This window comes from Leptosomus discolor, chromosome 5 (assembly GCF_034619465.1).
Source record: "Leptosomus discolor isolate bLepDis1 chromosome 5, bLepDis1.hap2, whole genome shotgun sequence".
Classification (NCBI taxonomy): Eukaryota; Metazoa; Chordata; class Aves; order Leptosomiformes; family Leptosomidae; genus Leptosomus; species Leptosomus discolor.
Window position 1 is genome coordinate 66534578 of NC_141395.1, and position 12981 is coordinate 66547558.

The 12981-nt window shown below is 36.8% G+C and overlaps 1 protein-coding gene across 1 annotated transcript in view; it reads right to left on the reverse strand.

Annotated features, from left to right (window-relative positions):
- EIF3H (eukaryotic translation initiation factor 3 subunit H) overlaps positions 1 to 12981 on the reverse strand; it is an 86672-nt gene that overhangs the window by 65303 nt on the left and 8388 nt on the right. Inside the window, exon 2 of the mRNA XM_086465528.1 lies at positions 1273 to 1429. Within this exon, the coding sequence (XP_086321654.1) occupies positions 1273 to 1429 (157 nt within the window). The remainder of the gene's footprint in view (positions 1 to 1272; positions 1430 to 12981) is intronic.

The window sequence follows — 12981 nt, forward strand, 5'->3', positions numbered from 1 at the left end:
TAAGAAATTCATTTCACTCCGTGCTTGCCTACCTGCTACACGGAAATAATTCAGCCATTTTCTACAGGAAAAACTGAAGCATGGGCTCCAATTAAAAATTCAGATTACTCCAATCCTTTGAAGAGCTCCAGAAGAGAAGTAATCTTTAAAACATCTTTTAGGCTTTAATAAAATATAGTTCTGACTCAAGCACCATATTAATGTAGGACAATTAAGATTCCCTGGTGTTTTGCTTTTTTTTAATATAGCAAATTGTATAATCCCACAACAGAAGCAACAAACAGCTTAGAAATTCTATCAAGTTGAAAAGAATTCTTAAAATGATTGCTGTTTTAAAGGCAGGGTCTGAGATTCTTTTGTAATAAGATAAAATATTAATTTAATAATATCTAATCTCATTATAAGCAAGAAAAAGCAGTTTATACTTAAAAGATTAAGTAATCTTGCTCAAACTGAATTATCGAAATTAGATAGAATCAAGCTTCCAACCACAACTACTTTGACTGTATGCCCTCCTTGGTTACTCTTGAAGTTAAACCATCTCCCTTTTAGCCCTAACAAAGAAGTATTTCTACTTGTAGCATTAAATATACACATCTCTATATAACCAAGATTAAAATCTTTAGCCTTTCTAGTTTACTTTATATATCTTGTATCACTCTGTGTCAAGCCAACTAGACTGATGTACAAAGGCAGTAACAAGATATCACCAGGACCAGCAAGGAAACACTGAGACAGGCAGAAGCCACTGAAGCTCACTTGGAGAAGCAAAAAGATCACCCAGATTTCAAGTTAACCAGAGCCTTTTGGAGCTCTGCTCTCCAAGCTTTCGATGAGTATTTAACACATACAAATAAACCCACAGAGAGGCAATCTCTACACCTGACTACATACACAGTTATATGTATGCATACATACACGTATACACACAGCCATATTCATTAAAAGTTTGAAAGCCTATATGGATTATAGACTGGAAATTAATGTAGACTGGAAACTAATGTAACCTCCTGTGTGGACAGCCTTACTCTAAACCAAGTATGTCCGTGTAATACAGTATTTACTCCTATAACTTTACTTATGCAGACAAGGTTCCAGTTGGATACTCAATACGGCATTGCGAGTAACCCATGGATACGTCAAGTCAAATAAAAACAATCTCTAATCACGTACAAGCTTCTGGTCACTGTGAAACAAAACAAAAAAAAACAACTTTTTTTCACATATGCATTTTCTTTTTTACCTAAAGTTCTGCAAAACAGTAACCATTACCTTCATCAAAGTCTGCATCATCTTCTGTATGCTGAGGGAAAGGGAAGCAATTTGTGATTTCAAGTCTGTCATCTACCACAAGACCCAGGAGCACTCCTTGGACCACTTCATTCCCCTGTCCTTCTTCTTGGTAATGTTTAATGATCTTTAACACAACCTAGAAAACAAAATAAGAAAACCATAATATGCAATGGGATTTTTTTTGACCTCAAACTACATATTTGGAATTTTAAATTTGCTGAAGTGTTGCATAAATTCGAGTTGCAAACCAGGTGAGCTACTGGCTTAAACACCAGCAATTTTAATACAGGTTGAAGAACAGGCAGCTATCCTAATATTACAGGAGGATAAAAAAGACCATTAAAGTCAAAACGCAGTTCTAAACCAATTTTCTGAAACACCCTTCTAAAATGAAATATTGATCTTTTTTTACTTTACCTTGTTGTTGTAATTGTTAAAAGCTATCTTGCAGGGGCAATAAGCTCCCTCCTGAGGGAAAAACTGCACAAGAAACTAACAAAACACCTTGAAAGTAACTATGCAGAAACTGGAAGGGAATTTTAAAAGGTACAAAGTGCATCAAATTTCAGTTGCATTAACCTTCAAAATTACATCTCATTGCAGTTTTACTTCAGGTGATAGTTTAATTTATATTTTGTAAACTGTGTGTCATAGGATATTTAAGAACAATGAATGATAAAAGAAAGAAAAAAAAGAGAGCACCAATTACTCCTATTTTTAATACAATTCTCACTTCCCTAAATCTGAACTCTACAATGGGTAATTCTAATGAGATGATACTGTAAATTGGAACACTATGAACAAAAACACTAAAAATAGTCAATCATTTGCTAGAAATGCTTTACATTTAAGTAACTGTTTATGCTTAACAGCAAGAACAAGAATAAGACATTAAGCACAGACTTGAAAGAACTTACGCTTTGTCCAGCAAAAGTGGGTTTTATTTCACTACATCCTAACCCATCCAGCTAAAATGCACCAGAAATTGTCTTATGACTATGTTGTCATTAAAGCAATACTACTTTAATGTCTGTTGGCAAACGGATTAGTCTAATGGATTTCAGCTCAATCACCCCAAGAACTGATTTTGTATAAATACTGGTATTCAATGAACATTCTACGGGGGAGGAAAAAAAAAAGTTAAGCTCATATTTACATATCAGGAACATGTATTTGTCCCTGGCTTTCTCCTTAGCTGTTTAGCAGAACTTTATGTCACAATTTTAAAAACACCATTAATGAATTAAAGCACCACAATATAGGTTAAATGAAATAAAAAGGTGCCTAGAAAAACTATTTAGAAATACATTGCCTTCTTGGGGTAAAACAGGAAAACAAAAGCTTCATATACAGCCTAGCAGGGGATTAGGGAGCTGCAAGGAATGGAAAAGAAATACCTTTTTTCCAACTAAGCTGGATGTTAACATCAAACAGGACTAACACCCACTGATCCCTTGTTTATTCACAACAATCACTTGCTTGTGCTTTCTCTTGCATCTAGATACACTTGCACTGAAGCATCTCAATCACGGGTAGATAACGCCACCACCCCAATACACATTCAAATCTGTCCCTCAAATCCTTTGAAGCCAAAACTTTTTACTCAATTTGTTAAAACAGGGCTACAGAGCAGAGAGACAAAGAGATACTTTGGTTATATAAATCTTGTTTCATGGGAAAACAGTAAGGAAATTAAGATCAGCGGGCAGCGAAGTAGAATTTAACAGTGCTGAAAGCAGTATGGCAAACACCAGTTCAAGATCACCTGGATGCAGAAGATGGATGTCTCCTACCACAGAGCCAGCACATAAATAATTTTCAACTTGCATGTAGTGTAAAGTTAAAGTTTAGCATATATTTGCCATAAGCTGTGTCCTCCACACTCAAGGAATTCATAACTAACCAGATAGACTACAGCACAGCATGCTCTCTGCCTGCCATATAACTATTCTCAACATCTTTATGATCTCGTAAGCTTCACCTTTTCCAGTAATTTTCCTCCTCGTTTACTCTTGAGTTTTCTACGCACACTGACTGTTCCTGATACTGTGAATCCTGTTTGCCTGTTTGATTCCATTCCAAGAGCATTTGTGATACGATGCCAATTTTATTGCAGCATTTCTGATGATAATTGTTCACAGAAAGCAACCACAAACGAAATGAGCATGGGCTGTCACAGAGTATCAATGATTTTTCAGGGAGACAAAACTAGGAGTTGAAAATACTTAAATGCTAACCAAATACCCCAACGCACAATGAAGTTATTACACAATTCTGCAGTTTTCAACCTCCAGCCTGAAGACTGCAGCAGATATTATCGAGGGAGATACAGACCCCAGTTTAGGCCTACCTGCAAGCTTGTTTTCTGAGTCTGAGAAAGGTAGCACAGAAGGTCATGAACTCACTACTCTAAATTTCACACCCGTTAAGCAAGCTGCAGAAGTTCAGGTTTACGACTGCGCTGGAAAACACATTAGCTACCGAAATCATTTATAAGAAGATAAATGAACAAGTCTGAGAAATGCATCCAGTGACACATGATTCTTGTTTTCCTTTTTTTTTTTTTTTTCTCCTCTTTTGTTCTGGAGAGTTTTATTTAGCACATAAGACAAGTCTTCAGTATAGCAAGCTCTTAAACTTGAATTGAAAAACCTGCTATCAAAATACTACCATATGACCAAGAGGGAAACGTGCACTGGAACTTGTCTTTCCGTACTAAAACCAGACCTTCAAGTAGAACTATTTCTCCAGTGAAAACAAGACCAGTTTCAAACATTAAAAATGTTGTTTCCATTTGTTTGCTAGTCTAGGTACAGCAGGAAGAGATGATCAGTATACAAATGACAATGCCATGACACTTCCTGATTTGACTGCACAAACCAATTATTTCGTATTGAGTGAACCACACACACCCCCAAAAAAATGAACACTACCTTGTATCTAGATGTTTCCCAAAAATGATGTTATGTTTACAAAGCATCAGAACAGACTCAAAATACTTTTATTGGTCCGAAAATAAATGTAAGAAGTGTGAATATAAATAATGCAAGTAACATGACACACTGAGGAATACAATCAATTTTTCCGAAACATCCCAAAAAAATCTGAGCGAACACCAGTATAACCCATCTTTCATTCAATGCTGACTCACCTGCCAAACACTATTTACAATTCCCATACACCTATTCACCTAATAAGAGATACTGCCTCTGTGTAGAAACTATAATTGTTTTTAAATTTCCTTACACCCTTCACTGCTATACTATTGCAACGTGAAATTAGCAGTAACCAAACCACATTTCAACTGTTATTTAAGTAATGCTGCTGGCCAACCAGGAAAGCTTATGTAGTCAAGTAGAAAATACATCAAGTAATTCGACTTACTGTTTTTAAAAAAAAAAATAAAAAAAAAAAATCAGATTTCTAAATTCTGATCCTCTGAATACACAAGTCAATAATCATATGCAGCTTGATCTAGTAAATACAATTAGTATGTACAAATATTCAGGTACACAAAGACTCTTCAGAAGAGAATACACAAGTAACTCCTAAATAAAACTCAAGAGTCCCCCAGCCTTGTAAATTTAATGTTCAAAATACCAAAGCAATTTAATCACTTGGAGTAGCCACTTGTCAGATTTTAATGGCCATTAATCCTCAATTAACACACACACCAAAAAAAAAACCAAAAAGGCTTGCCGTTCAGCAGCGCTTCTAATCTTCAAATCTTCAAAGGACTGCTCAAACATTAAGAATGAAGTCATACTACAAAAAAAAGAACCATTCTGAAACTATTAAAAACTTCAAAGATACATATTTCAGCTGTAGGGATGTAACGCCAAATTTTAACTTTGGCTACATCCCGACATCACAGTTGTTAATTTCAAAAGTTTGTATCTCATTACAGAAACACCTATAACACAAACTGACAGCTGAAGTATCACAAGCCTTTGGGGGGTCCTGGGAAGGCTCCGCTGTAGAGACATGAATATGCCACGATGAACTTTGCTGTATTTCTCTAAAGAGAGAAAGCAGCAAATCAAAGCACTGAAGATTTGTTTACGATTGTGTTCCAGAGAGGCACCACATTGGAACCAGGTTTCCAGTACCTGTGCTGTGTCTTACAGATGCGATACGAAGGAAGAGAGAGCTTCTGTTAGCCCACTGGACACAGGGTGTAACAAGTGCATTTACAGTCTTGGATCAAGTGTTTAAATCTTTTTGAACGCTTAACACTTTTTCGCACCCAAGAAAGCTTTGTCAGCACTGCCACCAGCACCAATTGCCAGCATCTGGGGAGAGGATGGGGAGAGAGTGTAAATAACACTGTGTTCTGTAGCTGTTTTCAAACCAACCGTAACTGACATGGGCATGAAAAGTGGAAGGCGCCACAACACCCACATCCTCTCAATATTTAACGCTAGGGAAACTGTGATCAATACTTAGCTTGGCAAAAGAGTCTTGAAAGTATTACCGCTAATAGCGTCTGATACATTTTGAATACATCCATAGCACACATGGAGCCTTCTCCATATGAATTCCTGAAACTCAAACCGTTAACTTTTACATTTAAGCATTACAGCATGAACAATTTTACTTAAACTCCTAGCATAGACAAAGTTCAAGGGAGAACTGCTAATGTAGCTTTGGAAATGGATAGATCTCAACTATAATTACTAACGACAACTCATGTAATTGAGTTTGAATTGCATTAAACTCAAGGATGCCTAGAATCAAGATGTCTACCTGATACATATAAAATGCATATATGGCACCTCTGGAAAAAGAGAGTTAGTTAATCTGTTTAATAATATCCAAATGAAGATACACCAAGTTTTACTTATCAACTCTTATACTAATTTAGTGGCCCTGACTGCTTCCCAAGCTCGTGCTACACCAAAAGCAAACCTACAAGCTGCATTATGCTGAAACTCAATGAGGTAGCTATGCAAAAATGAAACGTAATTAAACGGTTCCAAAATCCCCAGGTAAGCATGGAACGTCTTTGTTTTTAAACAAAGACTTGGGAAAAAAATAAAACTAGAGCAAGATATAGTGAAACATGGGCAATGTTCATGTTTTTTAATACCTCCAGATGAGTGGAGTTTTGGTGGGGGTTTTTGTTTGTGTTTGGATCTTTTTTATGGTTTGGTGAGGGTTTGGTTGGAGGGGGCTTTTTGTTTGTTTGCTTGCTTTTTTTTAAAAAAAACAAACACACACACTACAGATAAATGCTTACCCTACACTTACAAAACACGAGTTCTGGAAGCTGACCGAGCAAAAACTTGCCTTGAGCTGATCTGTCTCCTGGCTATAGCACCACTTGATAAGACAGTAATAAAGTCTCTCAACTTTCTTGCCAGGAGAAAAAGAACTCTAAAGTAAATTAAAGATACCACTGCAATGGTTAAGAATAAGAAAACATATGTCTAATACATATAACGCTCTCCTCCAGATGATTAAGGAGACAGATGTTTACAGACACACATGAAAAATTCCAATTTAATCAGCACAGTCCACAGAAACATGTTCTAGAAAGCACTGTCTGACAGACACAGTGTCCAAAGCACAAAATCCACAGGTTGACACCCTAGTCTTGTAGGTGCTGGATATGAAGCTTCATGACGCAAGACTGCCACCACATAAAGTCATGTCATGAGGCGAACTGAATTTTCCACACTATACTAATCTTGAGAAAGATAATTTCTACTTACAACCAACCCTGAATTCACTTAAATGCATACTCTAGATCATCTGCAGAGATTTTTGAATTTTTCTAGATTCTCTTCTTCAACAGTGCTGATTTTTTGACCATTCACAACACGATCAATGTCTAAACATTTATTCTTTTCTTCCTCATGCTTTAGAATAAAAGCTCTTAGAGCTGTTAGACCAATTTTATCTCAGTAGAAGTAAAAAATTATTGTTTTCCATTAAGACCCTCAACATCTTAATGTAATTGTTCTGACAGATATCTTCAATCCTAACCATGACTCCTGGCCAAAAAAAAAGGTATTTTAATTCCCTGACAAGTAATCAGAAAGACACTTAATCTGAACATACTGTACAAGATGTAAGGCCAAAAGGACAAGACTGAGTAGACCTGAAAACTAAGGTAACTAAAAAAAAAAAATGTTATTTCTGAACAGCAAGTTCAGAAATAATGAGTCTTCGCTCTCACTGTTCTGTCTAGCAAGTATAATAGTTATCCTTTGGACAGAAGGCCTCAAAAGCCCCACAATATTTTACCCTTATCTTGACTGGCTAGAGCCTTAACACCAACATTTACAAAGCCTTTGAAAATACAGTTCTTGGAATAGTAACCTTACATTTTATGTCACTCAACAACTAACAAACACCAGATGTTAAAATCTTATTCTGAACTTGAAAGAAATTTGGGGCTTAAAAACAATAATTATACAGGAGGCATAACAGAATGATGCATGCCATTTCATATCATCTCAATCAGGTGCAAATATCACTCTTTTTTACATGAGAGGGGAAGTTTCCTGGAGCTAAGCCCGAATTCAGCTATTACAAACAATGCATATGGATTTGAGGTGGTCCTCAAGCAGGGGATACTGCATGTATTTTCACACAGAAATAATAAAACATAGGATTCTTTTGGTTTTGTCTCATGTAGGTCCTCATTACCTAGTATTTTGGAAATCCATGTCAAAATGAATGGAAAATATTCCATCTTGAACTGCAGGGCTCTCCTTTTTTTGGGGGGGTGCAGGGGGCAATGTTGAAAGTATTCAAATAGTACAGGAGCATATGAGTATTAAGAAACATATGAAAAGCATCCAAAGCTTTTTGTTTCCTGGGTAACTTACTACATTTGTTGGTACCATATCACCTGCTTAGTCTGTAAACCTCAAGATTCAGGATAACTTAAGTACAAAAGAGAACACCAGTAACCTTCAAAAAGGAGCACAGTTCCACAATATGTACGTTAGGCCGAAGAAAACTACCCAAATCGTAACAGATCATTAATTTCACATCAGTATTTTCAGTTACTTCTACTTGGTTTAGGATCCCTATCACCCTGTAATCATAGGAATCTTGATGGGTTTCCGTATTACACCCTGCCTCATAAAGTGCTTATAGCCATCTAACTCAACACTTCCCTGTGGTGGTGGTTTTTTTCCTACAGAACAAAGAAGGTGACAACCTCCATACACAGCATTAAGCTAGACAGAATATACCTTGCCACTTTCTCTCAGTGAGCAGTTGACACAAAGCACAACTCAAACTCAGTGACAGGCCAAGATGCATTTTATTACTCCTTCCTGAACATTAACTGGTTAGGTGCACTCCTTGGGGCACGGCTGGAAAAGCTGTACCTTGCCTACCCTGAAGCTTGGCCTAGAAAAAGTGGACATTCAGTTCTTTTTTCACTTTCTGTAACTTTGTTACACAGATTATGCTATCTCAGCAATACTTTCAACGCAAACCGAATGCAAAGCTTAAACCACCACCAGGAGATGCCCCATATAAAATACTGCATAAATATCCATTCTTTCAGTTGTTCTGTTATTTCTCTGCTTAAGAAAAACTACTTCCAAAATGCTGCGATTCAAAAGCTCTAGAATTTTCCTTCAAGCAAGAGGGAAACCCAGTCTAACAAGAACAGGGCCTTCCCCTACAGCAATACAGCCTGCCTGCACCCTCCAGCAGTCCCAGCCTTCCAGCAGAGGTGGCTGTTCACACAGTGCAAGTCCAGGCTTGCTACGGACACTGCCAAGTGATTGACACATACATTGTATTTACTGGAAGCCCACCCAGCAGCTGTAGACATGGGTCAGCTTTTCATTCTGTTACTGGGACACTTCAAAAACTATAGGGATTTAAAAAAGACATAAAGCCTACTAAAAAAAAAAAAAAGCTACTCCAAATTACAAAAATCACTGGCTTTATATAATCAGATGCAGAACATGAAATCAACTATTACTTAATACATGGAAATAAAACTGGTAAATATCCTACCTCAAATACAAAATTAAAAAGATTTTCCTACTGATATAAACAGGCAGGTAGAATTCAGGACTGAGTAGTACAGGCATGAAGCCTCTTTCTGTACAAATACAACATTAGAAGGAGAGATTACTGGGTTTTGGTTGGTGGTCTGCTGGTTTTTCATAGGCTGTGGTTTTACTCAACTCTGTCAGAAACTTACGTTAATCAGCTAATGTCTTGTAGGTACTATGGAACATCTGTTTAAGTCATTTATGTACTCACGTCCAAGTGAGCTGCTTATTCTGCAAAGGGAAGAAGTTAAACAGAAACTACAGTGCACCAAAGGAAAAAGTCGTTAAACAGTGGAGAAACGTTTATTAAAACAGAGAAACATAGAAAAATATTGAATGTTAATCAAGGTGTGTTTTACCAAACAGACCAATCTCTTCCTGATTTTTGTCCCACTACATTTTCATGCGTTTTTTTTTAGACCGCACAACAGTTCCAGTTAACCATCTCCATGGCTGTTCACAAGTCATTAGTACACTTTAAATACTGCCCCAATGAATGTACGTAAAAATGCACCATTACATTTGTGTATTTAAATTCTCCATTGCCCTGTTCACACACCGGTATAATGTGTTTCTCCACAATACAAAGTTTCATAACACGTTTCACAGTACATGGATTCATGCTCATTCCCATGGAAACCATCAGGGCCACAGGCACTGCAGAATCACTCCCCTGTAGAAACATTTCTGTAAGGCAGCCCCAGGATCTCAATCGTGCGATCAGCAGGGCATTAGGTGTTATTAGCACACTTACTACAGTGATAGGGCTGTAGTAAGATTAATGTCCGAAATTCTGCTAGTTACAAATGGGACAGAGCATTTCCCCAGGACCACTCGGTGTATTATTTCTCCTATTTCACAAATCCCACCAAACTTCAATCTTTTGAAAACAGTCAGTACTTTAGGCAATTTTTGAAGTTGCCAATACAATTTATGTTTATGATTTTTAATGAATTCAATACCTAATGATCATTTCAAGAATGAAAGCTGATGCATATACTCCTTTAGAGCACAACATATGGAAATTACATAGAAGCGGTAAAGGCAGGCATAGTTTCAACATTTTCCGCTCAATACACCAGAGCCTTTCGCTTACACTTCAACACACAGCCAATACGTATGTTCTGTGTATTAGTGAAGTACCATCGTTCAGAGAGTCAGAGTGCTCACCGAGCTATACTGTATTTGCAAGTAGAAGGTTTTTTTCTTCAGCATCAACTTCTATCAGCTTTCTATAAAAAGATTTAAAGAAGACAGCCAAAAGCAGCAGTAGCAAATTTTATTAACAGACTATTTTTTAATCAGATCATGCCAAACTTACCATTTTGAAGCTGAAGAAAAATTGAAAAACAGTTACCCTTATCTATTTGACTTTCAAAAATTAGTAAAATAGGGCAGAGCTAGATGGGCAGGAAGGAGTGGGGGCTGATTTGTGGCTACTGATCTTTTTTCAAAGACCATACCCTGTACAACAGAACTGGAATACATACACTATTTAAGGGTGTGTCTTAAAATCATTACTTCCATATGCATTCAACAGATGCTTCCAAGTAACCAGTAAAATCCCTACTGGACATGATTTCCATGTCATTTTAATAATTTACAACCTTTTGTGCAACAATTTTTTCCACATTCAAGCACTTATCCTTTCTGGCAAATGCGTGGTTATGTGCTAAGGGGCTGCAACAGAGACAGATCCTCCCAGGATCAGGTAGAGCGATCCAGAGAACCAAGCCTGGACTGAGCCTCAGTTTTACTGCTGACTTAAAGTATCAAACTGAGGAAAAAACATGAAAGTCAGTTATTGCCAGTAAACTTCAGCTTCCCCATTTTTCAGACAGAGATAAGACTTGCCTTTATATCACCACCTGAACATGGCCACGTGAAAACCAGCCACGGAAAACCTCCATTTCTAATAACAGCTACTGTGACAGTGAGATTAAAAACAATCATTCTAATTTTATCCCTGAGCGCACCAATGGGTAAGGCAGTATGGCTTTCAGGTTGTTCCCAAAAAGTGATGATAGCTGCAGTAAATACCCTATATGTCACCTTAAGTTTAGACAGCTTTAAAACAGGTGATTTTTTTGCATTGATAATAATTTAATAGTTAAAATAACTAAGTCCTAAGTGCTCAAAACTCAGCTCTACTTTAGTAAAGAATCTGTCAATGAGACTGCTTATTTTCCTCAGATATGCATAAAAATTTTGACAAGAAGTGACTTACACCTCCAAGTAAGGTCCTAAACACCAAATGGACACGACACTTGCTTAACACAAATAGGTAGGTATATCGCCAATTGCCAGATTCAGGGCTCTATGAAACGGGAGGGATGTGCAGCAAGTGGACTGCAAAGCAGTACACAACATTTAAGCAGAACAAAGGCAGAGACTGACAAGCCTTACATGCTGAAAGCAACATCCTAACCCTCCTTTTCCAGTAAAAGACCAAATATTTATAAGAGGGGATTGGCCCGTTACTGCATGCATACAGCAGAATTCAGGTGCACCTTCAAACTCCAGTGAGTAAATAAGCCTATTCACTTTAAAATTAGATTAAGCCAAAAGAAATGAATAAAATGCTTATCCGAAACAAGCATCCACATACAAGTCATTCAAGAATATTCCCACGCTTATTCCTAAATAACCTTGTGTATGCATGTTACAAGAGACATTATCAAAGTTGTATTCTTTCTGTTTTGCACTCTCGATTTTAGACTATTGAATAATATTACAAAATACTAACAAGACTACTTACTATACAAGCCTGAAATTTTCCAATTTATTACATTAACAACTTATTTACTTTCCATTAAGATGATACCATTATGTTACACGGCAACATAACTGAACTGCTAAGCACTGTTATTAAAGCAGGTATAGCATCTCTGCAATCTTAATGCTGCCTGAAGATTAAAAAAGAAATATATGAAAGAAAAGCATGCTCAAAACTGTACCATCATTGAGAATGTATTTTGAGCATGTGTGTAAATAGGGAAAAATAACAAAGTAATCATATCCAAAAAATGTCTCTGGCAAAGACAGGTTAATTTTAAAAAGGCTATAGCAACAATAAGTTGAAAATAAATTACCTGTTTTCAAAGACTAGAAAAAAAAAACAAAAGACTTGTTCCTCTTCTTGCAAGGCCTGTCATAAGGTTTCTAAGATTTATTTTAAAGGTGGAAGAAAAAGTCCTAAGACATAGGGCATAAAAAATGTTCATTTCATACATACCACAAACAGCCTTTCAGTATCTGTATCTGCTGTTTTTCCACCCACGACCTGCTGTATCTTGTATGCTTTCCTCAACCACTCCATGCTGCATGTCAGCTGCAAGGGTCTAATTTTGTTACAAAGGAGAAGATTTAACAGTGTTTCAGTGTGCAAGAGGATATAATGCATTGTCTCAGCAACAAAGCCAGTAGTTGTCATCTCCCCACTTGTAGATACACCTAAATAAGACACAAAGTAATGCTTATTGTCTCATTTGCTTCTGATGTAACGTTTCAGTCATTAAAATGCAGTAAATTATTTGAAAGGTATTTGGTGGAAACACTCTTTTCCTTGGTATTAACATAGCAAATCAGTATCACAACAGCACAATTTACTGTTTTCAACAGCTATGCGTACATAATTACAAGGCAAGAAACCAGTTTG